This window comes from Ananas comosus, linkage group 3 (assembly GCF_001540865.1).
Source record: "Ananas comosus cultivar F153 linkage group 3, ASM154086v1, whole genome shotgun sequence".
NCBI classification, from domain to species: Eukaryota; Viridiplantae; Streptophyta; class Magnoliopsida; order Poales; family Bromeliaceae; genus Ananas; species Ananas comosus.
Genome location: NC_033623.1, coordinates 7,709,610 through 7,728,144, shown reverse-complemented (window position 1 = coordinate 7,728,144; position 18,535 = coordinate 7,709,610). Strand labels below are relative to the sequence as shown.

At 36.2% G+C, this 18,535-nt stretch overlaps 1 protein-coding gene and 1 long non-coding RNA gene across 2 annotated transcripts in view; one reads left to right on the top strand and one right to left on the bottom strand.

The window, feature by feature from the left end:
• On the top strand, positions 1,483–4,069 carry LOC109707753. Its single transcript, XR_002215571.1, has 2 exons — positions 1,483–1,807; positions 3,663–4,069. It is a non-coding gene; the product is annotated as an uncharacterized LOC109707753 (long non-coding RNA).
• LOC109707752 (protein NRT1/ PTR FAMILY 5.2-like) overlaps positions 4,602–18,535 on the bottom strand; it is a 22,865-nt gene continuing 8,931 nt past the window's right edge. Inside the window, exons 2-5 of the mRNA XM_020229276.1 lie at positions 12,360–12,577; positions 7,141–7,467; positions 6,706–6,974; positions 4,602–5,748 (exon numbers count right to left, since the gene is read on the bottom strand). Coding sequence (XP_020084865.1) covers positions 4,857–5,748; positions 6,706–6,974; positions 7,141–7,467; positions 12,360–12,577 — 1,706 coding nt within the window. The 3' untranslated portion in view covers positions 4,602–4,856. The remainder of the gene's footprint in view (positions 5,749–6,705; positions 6,975–7,140; positions 7,468–12,359; positions 12,578–18,535) is intronic.

Below are 18,535 nucleotides of genomic sequence, written 5' to 3'. Positions count from 1 at the left end.
CTTGTAAAATGAAAAATGTTCACAGGGGGTACGGTGTGAACTGTGATGATAAAATGACCATTTTGCCCCTCACCATGTTCACAGAAGAAAAGGCTGGTGGCATTTTTGGCATAAAAAATATATAATAATATTTTATAAACGGAACCCTAACAGATTACTATCTGCAGGAGGCGAAGTGAAAATTTTTCATTTTACAAGGGGACAAAATATAGATTTTTAAATGATAGGGGGGGAGTGAAAAATCAGATTTTGACACGGGAGTTTTATATAATTTAGCCTTTTTTTACGAAAATGGTCGTTCGATCACCCCTTTGATCATGTCGAGCTTGTATATCACAAATATAACCGCTCAGTATAAGAATTGGCGATGCATACGTGGGTTTGATCATGTCGAGCCTATCACGAAGATGGCCGCTCGATCAATCCTTTGACCGTGTCGAGGCTATCACGAAAATAGCCGTTCGGTATAGGGATTAGCGATACATACGCACGATGAAAGTGACGATTTAATGTCAAATTTGATTTGTTCGAATCTATCGCGAAGACTGTAGTGTTGAACAAACCGACAAAAAAATCATATTTACACCATATGTTTGCATGCAATATCCTTTGTTGCCGTAGAAGTCGCCATATCCTTGTCGTCGTCGTCATCAGAATCATCGTGGTGTACCCTAGCTGAATGAAAGAGCGAAGCTTTTTTCTTTTTTCTTCCTTTTTTTTTTGTACTGGTTGGGAGAGGGGTGTGGCACAGCGCACCCCCCTCCTTTTGTAGCGCGCAGAGGGGGGGGAGGGGGGTCAAGTGGGAAGGAATCAACAAAAGAAGAAAAATTTTTTCTTTTCTTTTTTTTTTTTCTCATTCCTTTTCTTTTTTTTCTTTTTTTCTTTTTTTTGAAGAATCTAAATAAGCTAAGATTTTCCTTCTTTTGGGAATTATTCAAAAATTTATAAATATTGGATTACTTTCCCTTTTTGTTGATTCTTTCCTTTCTCTATTTTTTTTTCTTTTATATTCTTAATTTGAATTTTGAATTTTTTTTTATCTCAAACAAAGAGACTCTTGCACATAAAGCCGTGGGTAAGCATGTATTACATTTTCTCCAAATTTTCACTATTAGATTAAGAGCGCGTTTGGTTCGCGTTATCTTTTTAAGATACTTAGTAATCCAATCGGAATGTGAAAATATGACGATATTTGGCTAAATACATTAAGTAATCTATTTGGTAATCTTAAATTCACTTGGTAATGTGATTAATTTCATGGCGCGTTTGGTTCGCGTTATCTTTTTAAGATATCTAGTAATCCAATCGGAATGTAAAAATATGACGATGTTTGAGTAAATACATTAAGTAATCTATTTGGTAATTTTAAATTCATTTGATAATGAGATTAATTTAAAGTGCTAATCCTATTCCCTTGGAAGGAGATAGGTATCTCACATTAATTATTGGGGTAATGTTAAATGTTTTTTAACCTAGCCTATTATCTCCTCTCTCCCAACCCATCCCGATCCCCTCTCACAGCGAGACTCTCCCCGACCCCGTGGCGATTCCCTCTGACAGCGAGACTCTCCCCGTCCTCTTCTCTCGACCTAGGGAATCCATGCCATGATCACCTCCACCATGCGAGACTCTCCCCGACCTCTTCTCTCGACCTAGGGCATCCATGCCATGATCACCTCCACCATGCGAGACTCTCCCCGACCTCTTCTCTCGACCTAGGGCATCCATGCCATGATCACCTCCACCAATCGCAGCGGCATCGCTCGCCATTTCTGAGGTTTACTTGCTCCAAAACAAGGTTCGTGAGGTAATTTCTTCTCCATTTCCTTTTCCCATGTCAGATCCCAAATTTTTTTTTTGATTTTTTGAAGGATTTATTGTTATGCCATGAGCAAAATCTTTCTAGTTTGTATTGATGCTATAAAATGTTGTTTAAATAGGTTTAGTGCATTATTTGTTTTGATTTTGAATGGATTTATTGTTTAAATGAATTTCTGTTTGTGTTTCCCCTTTGTAACATCTTAGTTTGTGTTTTACTCTGTGCTTACTTCTGGTAAAGCTAGTATACAACAAATTGTCATGGATAATTAAGGATTTGAAACTGCCGTGATGGGAAATGAAAATATCTTTGATATTATTTAACTTTTTTCACTGATTTTTGGCTGAGACTAAAAGGTAGAGTCATGAAACAGAGTAAAACTTAATCTTGTTTACTTGTCTACCACTTCAGAGACAAAAAGCTTAGGCATTTAACTATGATTGGTTATTGCAAAAATTGTTCGGATATAGAGTTAAGATCTTGTCCATGGGCAGAGCTAGAGAATGCTCTCTTGTTTAATGATGTGGAGGTTGAAAGCATCCGACCCACATGTTAAGGATGGAATTTATTGAGGATAATTTTTAGCCCTTGTTTTGCCTGATCTTTATATAGTTTCTCTACTCCAAGCAGCATCCGGAAAAAAATTAAATTAAATGTCCAAAGTTTGTGCTCCAGGAAAAGTTAAAATGAGCCTGTAAAAATCAGAAGCAAAATATCTAGTTTAAAAAGCTATTGTGTCTGTCGCAGCAAAAAAAAAAAATCATTAGAATCTGAGGAAAACAAACTAATTGTATTGTTTTGAACACGCCCGCAAACCTGCGCCCTAAAAACCCTACAAAGATACTCTATATTATGATGATGAATTTCCAGTTGAAAGGACCACTTTATGTGGTGATGAGTATCTTTACATGTGTATTGGCAATTTGAATCATTCTCTTAAGAATTGAATGTTATGTTAATAGTTGGTCTTAATTAGTAGTTTGTCAATAATTTTTTCGAGTCTCATATTTGGGACTTGTATCTTTCATCTCTTCCTTTTATTCTAAGCTAGAATCTGAGATTGTGTTGTGTTACTGGCATCGTTAATCCTGTAATTGTCTACAATGTTTTTCTATTCTCTATTATGTAAATAAAATTTACTCTGCTCATAATATCTTAGTCTTTCTCAAGGTTCCCATGATACATAAAGCTGTAAAAATTTTACGTTGCTAAATTCCAGTGCTCTTAACCTGTGGCTTTATTGAAAGCCCATTTGGTATATGTTTACATAGCGTAGCTGGGCTTTTAGAAGTGAACGCTAACCAAGAAAATTGCCAATGCACATGAACCTTACTTCGACCCTCTCCAATAATTCAATGTGGACCTCAGCAATAATTCAAATTGCCAATACACATGTAAAGATACTCATTTCTAGCCTTAGCTAGATGAGTAGAGCTGGATAATCCAATTGATCCCAGGCAAAACAAATAATGCACTAAACCTATAGTTTCAATAATGCACTAAACCTATAGTTTCTGTCTTAATTTGTAAAAGGCATATGTTCAATTAATTGTCCTTGTTTTATGCTTCTTCTGTTTGTGATCAATAGTTTTCAGATTCCTTGTTTTATGCACTAAATCTATAGCTAATTGATGTTTTATCTACAAGATCCACTATTCTTTGAGTATATTTGTTATTCCTAGGTATTTAACATCATGCTTTTGAATATGCTAGAAAAGTATTTGCTTTAGTTAATTTGAACAGATGAATAAGTTAATTCTTTGATACTAGCAAAAAAAAATTGAGTTAACTGCTTTTTAATTTAGTTTGACTGAATTTTTTCTTTCTATTTGCTTTATTTTAGTTGTGTTGAAGATGGATCTAACTTCAAATGAATTCTTGCCCGGCAACTGATGCAATTCGAAAGGAAAAGTTGTTTGAAGAGCTTTTGAAGGTTGAGGGACTCGTCGATAAGGATCGTATGATTGCTTACGATATCTTAACATGATACAACCAAACTAACTGGATTTTACGGAATTCCGTCAGAGTTTAGAAAGGAATATATTGAGTATATTCTAACTACACGTAGATAAAGTTGTTTTATATTTTGCAATGACTAGAGGATGTCAAACTTTGGTATTTTGTTTTTGTTTTCAATGTCTATGAAGCGTTGAACTTATTTGTTGTTTACTTTCTATGATAGATGTTGCTTTCTTGTTTGGACTTGTTATGGATATTTGATGTTGCTTATAAATTTTTATTTTTGAACAATTGTCTTTATTGATGATGATGCTATTACTATTTCAATATTATAATTTTTTAGCTTGTTTGACAATTATGATGCAAATTTTGTAGTTAATTTGCAATAAATATGTCGAATTTGTTTGAACCGGTTAGTTTTAATTTTATATTACTACTAACATTACTAGCTAATAAAACAAACACATTAATTTATCTTTCTGGTAATCTCAGATTATATGACTGCGCGAACCAAACACATTAATTTATCTTTCTGGTAATCTCAGATAATATGACTGTGCGAACCAAACATCGAAATGCTATATTCTTAGTAATAAGATGAGTGGGAATCAAATTCTTGGGCATTCTTCTACTTCTAGTAATCTATCATAGCACGAACCAAATGAGCCCGTAAAAGCACCTTAAAAATCTGCTGTAAAATGTTACACATTTATTTAGTGTATATCAACAAGATTAACTTAGCAATACTAAACTCTCCGCTGACCAATGAATTGCAGCTCTTGCCTCCTTTCGGTCATACGCGACATGTACATATATACTGATGGACATGCAAAATAAATTAGAATACCTGTTTAATTTAAATTAGAACTATTTCATCCACACAGTGATACAGCTGTAAATTAAATTTCCCTTACATCGCCTATATATATATGTAACATTAAATCAGGTGTGTATTGATTTCTCGTTGCCTTTATATCCCCTACAAAGCTAAGCATCCAACATACGCTGAAATTAATCTAAGCATCCAACATGCGCATTTGCTTTTTCCTTATAACTCTCTGGTATATATATATATATTCTACGAATGCAAGACCTGACCATTACGATTCGTCAATGTTGGCACAGGCACCTGTTTCTCTTCACTTCTGGATTCGTCGGCGAACTCCGAAATCTCAGCCTTGTACACATAAAATCGGCTTACAAAGAAGAAAAAAATCAAGTTCGCGCAGTTAAGGGCAGTGAAAACGGCATAGTAGTAGTCCAAGTGAGACTCATTGAGGTTGTTAAGAATCCACCCCTTGTGTCCATTCCTTTCGGTCATACGCGAAACCGTGGATAAAAGCAAGCTACTAAGGAAATTCCCAACACCCAAGCTCGTCATGGCGTAGGACGTGCCGAGGCTCTTCATCCCCTCGGGCGCCTGATCGTAAAAGAACTCTATCTTGGCCACCTCTAAGAAAGAATCTGCGACGCCCATGAGCACAAACTGAGGCAGTAAAATGAAAATGGTTAGCGGAACCTTTCCCCCGCTCTCGACTACATTGTGCTCTCTCGCGGCGCTTAGCCTCCGACGCTCCGTGACAGAAGCGATCGCCATTATAAAAATGTGCAGGACCAGACCAACTCCCATTCTTTGAAGGAGAGAGATCCCGCGGGGGTCCTTGGTCCACCGCCGCATGAAAGTCACGAAATATCGGTCGTAGATCACAACGGAGACAAGCATTGAGATCGTGACGAAGGCCTGGAGGGTGGCGGGGGGGATCTGAAAGTGCGGGCCGACGTGGCGGTTCAGAGTGGTGCCTTGCTTCACGAAGAGAGTGTTGATCTGAGCTACCATTATGCTCGGGACGAACGTCGCGAATAAGATCGGTATCATTTTCAATATCAGCTTGGTCTCCTCGACTTGCGTTACCGTGCACAGCATCCATGGTGTTGCAGGGCCCGTCTTTACGGCGGCTTTATTCAGGGCTCTGCAGGAATAAGTGAAAACATCAGAATAAGTTTCCCAATCACCATTATGATCAGTTTGTTGAACTTTTGTTCACAAAAGAGTTGGTGTATGTACGTGAGGATCCAGCATCTATCTCTAGCTAGCTGTTGTTTAGGAATTCTATTGTAACTTTTTGTAAGCAAACTTACCATACACCCTTCATTCTAGGTTTGATAAAAAATCAAATAGTAAATATAAAAAAAATTAATGCGACAAATAAGATATATACCCCACTTTGGAGTATATATACCAGTAACGTTGCATTGCTCTATCGTATAGAGCTGATCTAAACTTTGGATAATTTGAAAATGACATTCAACTTGTAAAAATTCTGATTTTACTACGTGGCTCCTCAAATCGTTTAAACTTCTTAAAAGTAATTGCCTGCATCTGGTGCTTCCAGGTATTGATACACCATATTCCAATTTCTTTTAAGAAAAAATATGAATCTGATCATGTTGTTAGTTCAATCGACGTTCAATTTTTAATTAAACAAAAGAAAAACTATAATTTATTGGGTGGTGAAGATCGAACAATCAAGCAAAATAAATGATTAATCGAAATACGATATATGAAAGCATATACGTACGTACCGAGTGTACACAATAATTTTCCAAAACTAATACATAATTAAAATAAAATAAAACAAAGTGTTGTGTAGTAAAAGCTAAAAAAAAATGAAAATTAGATAGTTGGTTTCCAAAAGATTGAAATATTTAAGTTAGTTCCACTTATATATTTTTACCATAAAAAAGAAAAAAAAAAAAAAAAAAAAAAAGAAGGTGGAGGGGACAATTTCAGAAGGGCACTGTATATAGGTAATTAGGCTGCGCGCTCTCTCTGTACATTTTTACCAAAAAAAAGAAAAAAAAAAGAAGAAAAAAAAAGAGAAAATTAAAGACAGTGGGGAATGATTGAATGAATTAAAGTTCAAAACCTGAGGGCGGGAGTGGGGCGGATGCGGCGGAACTTGCGGTTCTTATTAGCGTAGTCCTGCAGGTCCGGGTCGTGGAGGTCGTCGGGATGGGTGGGCAGCGGGACCCGCCACTTGCGGGCGGCCGCGACGAGGACTCTGGCCATCCTGGTGAAGGGGCTGCCGGCAGGCAGCTTGTGGCGGTAGAAGGGCGTGCCTGCCACGAAGATCGCCACCGACACTGCCAGCCCCGCCGTCGGCAGGGCGTACCCCAGGCTCCACCCTACATTGTCCTGCAGCCGTACGTGGGGAGAAGAAAATTTTGATTGCAAATTTTTTTTCTGCCGGAACTTAATCTTGCTTTTCATATATATATATATATATAAGGATGCGCCGTTAAAGAATTGAACTTATCGAATCCTGCACAAACTGTAACAATTAACTTACGCGCGCGCTTACCTGGATGTAAACGAGCACGGTGTTGGCGAAGAGCGTCCCGATGAAGATGCTGAACATCCACCAGTTGAAGAAGGAGAGCTTGTGGGCTTTCTCTCTCGGGTCGAACTCGTCGAACTGGTCCGCCCCGATCGTCGAGATGTTTGGCTTTGTGCCGCCCGTGCCGACTGCCAGGATGTAAAGCGCCGCAAAGAAGACGCCGAGCTGCAGAGAGGAGGCCTTTGTGCTGCATGCTGTGGGGCCAGCGGCGGCGGCCGTGGTGGTGTGGGGATTGCATGGTGGGGGTTTGAGTGAGGGGAGGGAGACTGAGAGTGTTATTAGTATCATTCCCTGTTTGAGGGTACGTGAAAAAGAAAAAATATATCAGCTTTTGTTTCATTAATTACATTTTTTTGGGTTTCAATCGACCTGCTCGGAGTTTAAGATCATTACTAATTCCCAACCTTTACTTAATTAGTTTATCTTTTTGGTTAATTTTCAACGTTTTTTCCCCCCCTTGTATGTATTCGGACCTAATTTTTAGCTCTAGCCAAGTCTAAATTTGGTGGGCCAAGCCTAGCTAGTCGTGCTCGGTCGCTTACGAAAATTCTCCAGCAGAGCCTAATTGACCAAACAAATGAAACACTCATGATCAATTTATATAGATTTTTAATGTTTGCATAAATTAGTATTTTTATTAAATTTTATTTTAAAATAATTTAAAGTCTAAATTTAAATTTGAATTAAAATTAAAATTTTTAAATTTCAAAATTATATAAAATTTTAAATTTTATATTTTAATTTAAAAAATAATTCCAAAATTCTAAAATTTAAAATTTAAAAATTGAATTTTCAAATCTAAATTTAAATTTAAAATTTCATAATATAAATTTTAAATTTTAAATTTTAAATTTTAAATTTTAAATTTTAAATTTTAAATTTTAAATTTTAAATTTTAAATTTTAAATTGAAGATTTACAATTTAAAATTTAAAATCTGAAATTTAAAATCTAAAATCTAAAATTTAAAATAAAATTTAAAATTAAAATTAATTTTGAAAATTAAAATGTAAACGTTAAAATTTTAATTTTAAAAATTTGAATTTATAATTTGAAGACTAAAACTTGTAACTTTAATTTTTAAATTTTAAAATTTTAAATTTAAATTTTAAAATCTAAAATGTTAAATTTTAAATTTTATCTTAAATTTTAAATTAAAATTTAAAATTTAAATTTAAAATTTTAAAATCTAAAATTTGAGATTTGAACTTTAAAATTAGAATTTAAAATTTAAAGTTTAAAATATAAATTTTAAATTTTAGATTTGAAAAGTTAAAATTTAAAAATTTAAATATGAATTTAAAATTTAAAAAATAGAATTAAATTTAAATTTAAATATTGAATTTAGAATTAAAATAAAAATTTAAAGTTTGAGTTGTAAATCAAAATCAGATTTCAAGAATCAGTTTTTTCTGCTTCTTATTCTGGAGTGTTCAAAATCATTTTTCTGATTTTGAAACGTAAAATCAGATTTTTTAGCTCGCATTGTCAAACGCTTTAAAGAGCCCAAAAGTTTTGTAAGCCCAAAATCACTTCTAGAAAACTAGGCAAAACAGGGCGCAAGTCGAACCTGGCCGACCCATTAAAAAACAACTTAGAGGGATTGGGTTCCATCAAGTCGAATCTTATCAGGCTCGATTTACTGAGATATTCTCGTGTTGCACATAAATACAAGAACAAAATTTTTCTAAGATACTATTCTAATATGGACTAATCATATTAGTATTAATTAGATTCTTTGCTATCTTATATGACACAGTATAATTAGTTTAGATTAATATTATATAATAAAGTCTGGTTACTATAATATTAATAGTATCAAGCGCTTGATGTTATTGAGTTTTTCGCCGTTAGATTTACCCTTTTAACTATTCTCACTCATTAAATCATCCTATTCAACCAACCACTCACTCAATTCTAAAAAACTACTATGATTCTAACTGGACATCCTTTCATTTAGGGCATGTTTGGTTGCTCAAAAGTAGGTGAAGTGAAAAAAATCACTTTTATAAAAATAACTTTTACAAAAGTGACTTTTCAGTTCGATTGTTTAGTTGGCTACAAAGTAAAAATATTAAAATTGTAATTTTGTAATTTTGATTATTAAAATATATATAAAGAGGTGAAAATATAAACAAACGACTTATACTCACAATTTAAATTAAAATTTTAAATTTAATTTCTATTAGAATTCAATATTATATTTTAAAATTTAAATTTAAACTTAAATCTAAGTTGAATTTATAATTAAAATTTAAGGCATAAATTTAATTTACAATTTGAATTTATAATTTAAATTATAACTTAACTGAAATTAAATTTTAAAATAAAAGTTCAACACAAAAATTAGAACATTTATTCAAATTTGAATTTATAATTTTAATTAAATCATATATTAATTTACTCTTTGATCTTAAATTTTGAATTCAAATATAAATTCACAATTTAAATCAATATTTAAATTAAAATTAAAATTTTAGTTTAAATCATAATTCGAATTGAACATTTGTATTGATAATTTGAATTCAAATTCAAACTGAAACTAATTATTGAAATTAAATGTAGATAGCAAATTTAAATTTGAAGTTGAACTTGAAAATTTAAATTTTAAATTCAAATTTCAGTCAATAATTTGAATTTATAGTTGGAACATTTTGATTTCAAATTTCAAATTGAAGTTCTTAACTAAAAATAATTTAATTAAAATTTAAAATTTAAAATTAAAATTTAGATTTAAATTTAAATTTAAATTATAGAATTCAAATTTAAATAAAAATAAAATTTTAAATTTTAAATTTAAGTATAAAGTCACAAATTTGAATCTAAAATTTTATGTTGAATTTTAATTTACAAATAAAATTCAAAATTTGATCATAAATTTCATTCAAATTTAAAGTGAAATTCAACTTTAAAAATAAATAAATTTAAATATTAAAGTTAAGACCAAATGTAATCTCTTAACTAAGCTCTCCACTTTCGGGGACTTTTGAATATTTTGAGCTGAAGTCATAAAAGTGAGATTTAGGTATAACTCATTTTATCAGTCCACTTTCGTAAGGTGACTTTCATATTCATTTTTGCAAGCCAAACAATCTATAAGACGTAACTTTTTAAAAATGCCACTTTCGATACTTCACTTTCGACCGAACCAAACATGCCCTTAAGAGCTGAAAACCTAATACATAGCACCAAATATTTGATATTATTAATATTTGATACTATTAATACTGACCGTTCCTAGAGCAAGTGGCAAAAGACTTGGTGGTTAGTAGTCGAGACCCAAGTTCGAATCCTAATTAATTCACATTTTTCCAGCTAAGTTTATATCTAAATGAAATAAACGAAACGGGTAGCGTGCTACCTATCTCTCAAAAAAATAAAATAAAATTTGATACTATTAATAGTATAATAACCTAATTCTATTATATATATATATATTATTATAATTGTTATAATAAAGATTTTTTCGGCGACAAGGGTCCACATGCAAGTTGCAAACAAACTAAGGGTCAAACTCGGCGCCACCATACAGAAAGAGTCAAAAAAGGAGAAAGACTAAGTGGGAGATAATAAGACGAAAAAAACAAAACACCTATTGGTTTGAGCAACAAACCGGGAGATGATGGATGTACAGCAAAAAGTCTGGAGGAAGTGAGAAAGAGAGGTGATAGCTAGCTAGGAGAAGAGTCTAGGCAAGGGTTGGTAAGTGATTTAGATGGATTGAGTAACAAATTAATGAGAGGACATCTAATTCGTAACAACAAAATGATTTGGAGGGTTTATGGGCCAAATTTAATTTCTGATGTAGCAGCTGGTTTACGGTTGGAAAGTTGATGTCTAAATCACATACAAGATATTTATGGATGGCAATTTTTCACCAATCTTGATGCTTAGAGAATTCTTGGCATATTCGTCAAATATCGCTGTTCAACGAAAAGATGAGATGATCATGAATATTCTCCGATAGGCCCTAGAAGGGGTTCAGTCTAGGAATTAATTTGAGGGGCGACATGAGAAGCATGTGGGATAGGTGGATGTTAAGAAACAGATCATAGCCTATTCGAATAAGATTGACCAGCTTGATAGCCTGCTAGTGAATCATCCGAAATTTAAGGAATAATACTATTTTTAGAAATGATTACGCAGACCATACGATGGTAACTAAGAGGCAACTTTCCTAGTGTTTATTTTTCTTTTCGCTTCTACCGAGGTCTTTTTACCTCACCAATATTATTTAATTTATATTTTTAATGAATGAAACAAATAATTAATGTGCTACTTTTTTCTCAAAAAAAAAAAAAAAAAATCTCCGATAGGCCATTCGGACATACAACTAGCTAGCTCACTTCGATACTAGCTAGTAGCATTATCTAATTTGTTTGCGTAAAAGGATTTTTTTTTCTTTTTTTTTTTTTACTTATGAAAATGATTCGCCTGATAAGTTTTGGTTTCTTACCAAGTCGGACCTTTGAATTGGGTGCCATGGCCGTGCCTCCCTTTGCAAAAATAAAATAATTTGATGAATGGTCAAATCATCCTACACCCCTTCCTAGATACAGTACTGTACAAATTAAGGGTATTCTATATATATATATATATATATATATGTCGCATTTACTCATTAATTGATGCACTTGTATATATGCTACTTGGGAATTGTTTATATATATATATGTGAGATAGCTTGCATGCACAAGCATATATTCATTTTCGTCTTAATTTCTTGGTCAGTGCAACAATAAGGACTCCGAAATAACTATTCTTTTTTATACACTCGTGAAATTGCTCACAAGCTTGAAAATTTTGATCACAGTTTATATAAACTGATTAGATTGGATCTGATTCAATAAATTTATTCTGTCCGTAGTAATATAGATATGTAGACATCACTTTTCTTGTACAAGAACAAGCATAAAAGAGTTAGGGAAGTATGAATTTTCTATGCACGATGCTACGATGTTTATGTTAATGTGAGAATGGAGCTCGAATTCGCTTTAGAGTTTCCGTTAAGCTCTAAACATGTTTAAAACAACATTCATATACTGTTAGCAGGAAATTCTCATCTTTTTCACACTGCCCGACTTTGTTCATGCATATTAAAATCTAAAAAGAGATGCATTTGCTTAAAAATAAGTAAATAAATAAGTAAAAATTCTGATGCGGATATATGTAAATTAAACGTACCAAGAGATAAATAACGGATGCGATAATGAATGTGCGGTAACGGCCGAGATGCGCATCCGCGACATAGGCACCAATAATCGGAGTCATCCAAATGGTTCCAACCCAATTAGTCACATTATTAGCTGATGAGACCGTGCCTTGGTGTAATTTAGTGGTTAAATACAACACCAAGTTTGATGAGATCCCATAATATGCCATCCTCTCAAACACTTCATACACTGCACAATATATATATATATATATATATATATATATATATATATATATAATCACTTAATATAGTTAGCGATTGATTTTACTTTATATATACAATAGTATTGGAGCTATATTTGCAATAGGAAAGCATTAAAGAACACAAAATTCCTCATCTAGCTATTTCTTCTTATTTTTCCTTGAGAAAAGAACACATGAAAATGGACTGTAAGTTTAGCTAGGAAACATGGAACACATGATCGAAAAAGGGTTAGTAATTGGTTTCGCGCGTTTAGGGCTTGTTTTGTCCGATCAAGGTATATAAATGCGGTGCACAAAGAGTTTTAGTGTATAATGGTACTAGAGCTATAGTAAGTGGCCCCATCAAATGGTCTCGAACTATCGAGTCGCTTTTGCCATTGTCATAACGATCGAGGGCACTAAACTTGTAATTGAAATGTGATTGTTTGAAATGAAGATTTACATTGCATATTTTTGCTTTTATACTAAAAAATTTCACAAGAAGTTATCCATCTTACACTTAAAGAAAGAAAAAGGAAAAAAAAAAGAGCCCTTTAAATTAAATTTGGTGACTTTGGTTGCTAGGTCTCTATATATGTACTATTAACAACGTAGCAGTAATATAAAATTTGGGCTTTTTTTGCAAATAGCCCCCTAACAAATTTTATTTGCAAAAATAGCCCTGTCCAAAATTTATTTGCAAAAATAGCCCTGGCCCTGCCACGCCAGCGCCACGTCAGTGCCACGCGGGCATGGCTAGGCCAGCTATTTAAGTTGAACACGGTGATTGGTTCATCGTGTCTAAACACGGTGAACAAATCACCGTGTTCAATAGGAATGCGGCGGTCGGTATTTCTATTGAACACGGTGAACCAATCACCGTGTCTAGACACGGTAATTGGTTCACCGTGTTCGATAGAAATATCGCACCAACAAAAATGGCTAAGGGTATGGTATTTCTATTGGACACAGTGAACCATTCACCGTGTCTAGACACGGTGATTGGTTCACCGTGTTCTCTTTGAATACCTCCCCCCCCTCCCCTCCGCGAACTCTGTCTCGATCTCTCTGTCTAAATGCAATATCTATTGGACACGGTGAATTGGTTCACCGTGTCCACAGCAAACACTCTAGACACGGTGAACCATTCACCGTGTTCTCTTTGAATACACTTCCCCCCCCCCCCCCCCCCGAACTCTGTCTCGATCTCTCTCTCTCTTCGATCTCCTCTCTCTCTCTCGCTCTCTTCCTCTTCTCTCTCTCCTCTCTAGCCGATCGCCGTCGCCCTTTATTGCCCAAGGTAGCTTCATTCCTCGTTCTCCCTAGCCCTAGCCCTAGAAGCTCTCTCTCTCTCTCTCTCCTCTCTCTCTCTCTCTCTCTCTGCTTGGGCCCACACCGCGCCCGCCGCGACGTCGCCCTCACCCGCCGCTGTGAGGTTTCTCACAGTGAGAAGCCCCACCCCACCCACACCACCCCCCCGCCTCTGTAAGGCTTCTCACAGTGAGAATAGGCTTCTTACAGTGAGAAGTCCACCCCCCTTCACAGTGTTGTGAGAGTGCTGGGGGGTGCGTTCACTGTGCGGGGGGGCGGGCGGCGGGGCTCTACCCCCCCTTCACATTGGTCTCACAGTGAGAAGCCTCAAGCAGAGCTTCTCACTGTGAGAATCCCTCCCCCCCACTCAGCACTCTTTCCACAGTGAGAAGCACTTGTGAGGTTTCTCACTGTGAGGTGCGGGAGGGCTTCTCACAGTGAGAAGCCACTGTGAGCACGGGGGTTTGAGGCTCTCACAGTGAGAATCCCCCCCCCACCCAAGCACTCTCACATGGCTTCTCACTGTGAGAAGCCATGTGAGCTTCCACAGTGAGAAGCCCCCACCCCCAAGACTCTGTAGCTTCTCACAGTGAGAAGCCTTTCCACTACCCTCCCCCTACCCAACTCTCTGCACCCCCCACCCCCCTCTTTCACTGATTGTTCTCTGTCTCTTTGTCACAGGTTATTCCTGCGTTCTTAATTGGCAAAGTAGTCGCGCCGCCGACCGTGCTTGTACAATGGTAATACCATCTTTTACCCTCTCTTTTGTTGTATGTTAGAAATGTGATATGTCTTGAGTTTAATATTTTTACATGTTAATATATAACTTTAGAACTCTATATCTGGCGACTTGTTCCTTTCTATATCTATTGGACGGAAAATTTGTCGAAACAATAATGACCACGATATATTGGTGCCGTAAAGAATTGGTTTGCGTCCGACGCAATATCTCATTTCGGGATTAGGAGATGGAAATATACAATGTTACTAATTATGATCGAGTGGACAGACCGTCTACGCATCACGGTGAAATGTTTAATGGGAGGCGAATGGAAATTTGTTAACGTATCAAATAACAATACACTATCTGGCGTGACGAGTATATTTCCGTTCCATGGATGTATAAAATTATACGTGGAGAAAGATGGGTCGACGGCACACGACCGTCCAAATAGCCGTTATCAAACGGAAATGTGTCGTACCCGCAATGATCAAAGAAATTACGTCAATCGCGAACGAGGTCGTACATCAAGTATAAAGTAATGACTTTATAATCTTTTTCGTGATTTCTCAATAGTTTAGGTGCGCGCGAAATTAATACTTTGTCTTGTAAGTGTTTTCAGGAGAGTTTGCAGTTCCATCTCAGCCAGTTATGCAGCATTGCATCTGCTGTATGGATCCGTCTCTGTGGTTATCAAAATGAGTGGTAGGTGATTGTATAATTAGTTACGTAAAAAATCAATGTGAATAATAATCATTATATATCTCTACAGGTCTACTGTCCTCCTTATCAAAGTCCACGACCATCATCTTATGTTCACGAATGGACGGATTGGGAAGTCAAGACCACTATCCCTCCTTATCAAAATGAAGTCCTCATGTAGTGTTCATCAATGGCCGCTTGGGAAGAAAGAAATACTAGCTCTCTCTATGTAGATGAAGGTCCAGGATCATCTAGTGTTCATGAATGGCGGCTTAGGAAGAAAGAAATACTAGCCCTCCCTATGTAGATGAAGAGTCCAGAATCATCTAGTGTTCATGAATGGCCGGCTTGGGAAGTAAGAAATACTAACTCTCCTTATGTAGATGAAGGTCCAGGACACATCTAGTATTCTCAAATGATCGGCTTGGCCAGTAAGAAATACTATCCCTCCTTATCAAAAGAAATTATTATGTACTCATCGTGAATGGACCAATCGGGAGTGACTACAACTGATCTATTGGACCGTAAGTAGAAGTTGATGAGGAGTATGTTAGTGAACTGATGAAGAGGATCAAGGCGAATTGAGTGCTGATTTAGTGATGACGAGGAGTTTTGTTGGGCGTGTTTCTTTTGGATCTCGATCATTGATGTGGCGGGGGGCTTGAATGCCCTCTGTCATCCGCGCCATTACGAGATGTAAGGCTGTTGAATTGGATTGAAACATCCAATGGCCAACAACAGAAGATGTACCGGACACCGGTTGAATCTCGTTGAATTTGACGATCAACGCACAACGGTTTACCTGCGGTAATACATTAATTAATCAAAAGCGTTGTTATGCATATAGTGAACAAAAATACTTGATCAGGGTCCGCTTCCAAGTGATGACGCAGTGGCTAATCGCCTTTTCATAAATCATCCTAGCTAGTAGGGCCTTGGCAACGCCTTGGCACATTGCACATAATGTGCGAGCTTAAAGTTTTTAAGTCAAATACAACTAGATATTACTGTGCGAATGTGGTGTCGATTCTATCGCCTGGAGATACATGCTCCTCAACCAAAAGGTAGTTCATTTTTAACAATAAAGATTGATAAAGCGTCTGCACACTTGTTTGGTTCCAATTTTCAAATACAAGACATCGAAATCTGTACACATCTTTCATATGGCAACATTTATAACTACCTGACACTAAGGGCAAGCGCTTACAATAGGTCAATGACATTCAAAGCTCTGAGTTCAGAGCGACGTTACACATAGCATATCATATAGTTAAGCTTGGCGGCACAGATATAAGGCACTAAAATTATATACGGTAGTTGGGAGCAAATCAATCTTCCAGAGCCTTCCTCGATACCCTTCTTCTATGTTGGCAAATCAACAAATCCAGGACACTATTACAAAGATTGATAGTAATAGTTAAGTGTGGAGCAATAACGAGAATGGTTTTTCACGAGCCTTTGGGCTTTTGGACGTGCGATCATGTTGGAGTATTGACGGCCATTACTTAGTTATCTTATGCTTACTCATCTGTATGGGAAATACGGAGGCACGCATTAATTGCCACAGTGTCGATGGAAATGGTGGTTTATTTCCGCTAGGTTTCGCAATTTGGTGGAGGGTGTGGAATGCTCGAGTTGTGGAGTGAGTTTTTAAGTTGCCTAAGAAAGGTATGATTAACAAGATCTCGAGTTATTACACTATTTCAGATGTTTAAAGGCCTAGCGAACCGTCGGTCTGCACGTTGTATTCCCACCAGTCTGAAGGTCATGCTCATCGATTGGTGTTTGCGCGAATATGAAGGCCAATATGAATATTTCATTTCAAAGGAAACACTTACTTAAATTTTTATCGAATTGGGAGTGCTTCAGAAAACGCAATATTACGCATTAAAAGGAAGATTGAAGGCTATGGATGAACGAAGCTTGGCGTTGGGTTGACATCTCATGAACGATAAGGACATATGGGCTAGAAGCTTTTGATGGTGGTCGACAATTTGGTATATGAAACTAACTCGATCGAACGTTTAAAATAGGGTGTTGAGGGGAAGTTCGCAGCGGCTTACCAATTACAAGCTTTTTTGATGGCCAACATTTCATCGAGTATGTTGAATTTTTTCTAAAACATTCGGACAGAAAGGCGCTGCAATGCTCCGCAGTTTGCACGACGTTGAAAAAAACCATCAATAGCCGGATCGAAAGTGCCGAGGGATATGCCGTTCAACGATTTGCATTTCATATGTTCAACATTACTTTGGCGAGAGATCAATACCAAGTGACTATCAATGGAAAGCAGTTCTACATGATTTCATCGTTTGTGTTTGGAAACTCACAGGAATCCTCTTGGTTCACCATTTTGCTCAATGTTGGTATGTCATCACACATTGAAATAGATTATTATGGCTTAATATTCTCCTGATATATCTGTCGATCATATGTAAGGCCTTATGAACGCGCCAATTTCTACCGGCGTACCCGATCGTGTTATTGGATCACATCCATATGATTCCGCTATAGTTGCCACACGCGGGAGAAGAAAAAAGGACGACCTAGCTGATAACCGTATACCGTAAGTGTTATGACGGAAGCCAGTGGGGAATAGGGAGGGCAGCTGTAGTATGTGTACAGCTTGGACATTATAAAGCAGTTGTCCTGAAATCAGGCAAAGAAGAAATCGAGAGGACGTCCGTCGATAGGTTTTCCTATTAATATGGACACTATAACTCTTAATCTTTTTACTTACGCACATTTTACAATCATATTGTATCTAATTAATGTTTTTTTTTTGTGCCAATATTCAGATGGACGATCATGACGACCGGACCTATTGCATACATCCGTGCTGACTGAGCCAGCCACGACATAGATTACTTTGATCAAGAGGGGAGGTAAATTTTTAAAAACATTTTCAAATTTACTAGAATCTTCTTTAACTTATGTACTAATTTACCGTGCTGGCAATTCACAATCGATGCAGGGATATTCTCCTGTTCAATACGGAAGTATGTGCGCAAAGTTGAAGCAGATTGGCCAGTGCGAGCATCTGCGGTGTTGGACTTATTGCGCAGCAGGATTTTATTAGCGTTTTCACGATTTGCGCCGCTACAGCTCGATCGGTTCATTTATTACTGGGCATTAGTCTGAGGTGGCGCGGGAGACAAGAGTTTCCATTTGCGACATGGAGAGATGAGTATTACATTGATTGGATGTTGGAGTTTTATTACGGGACTCC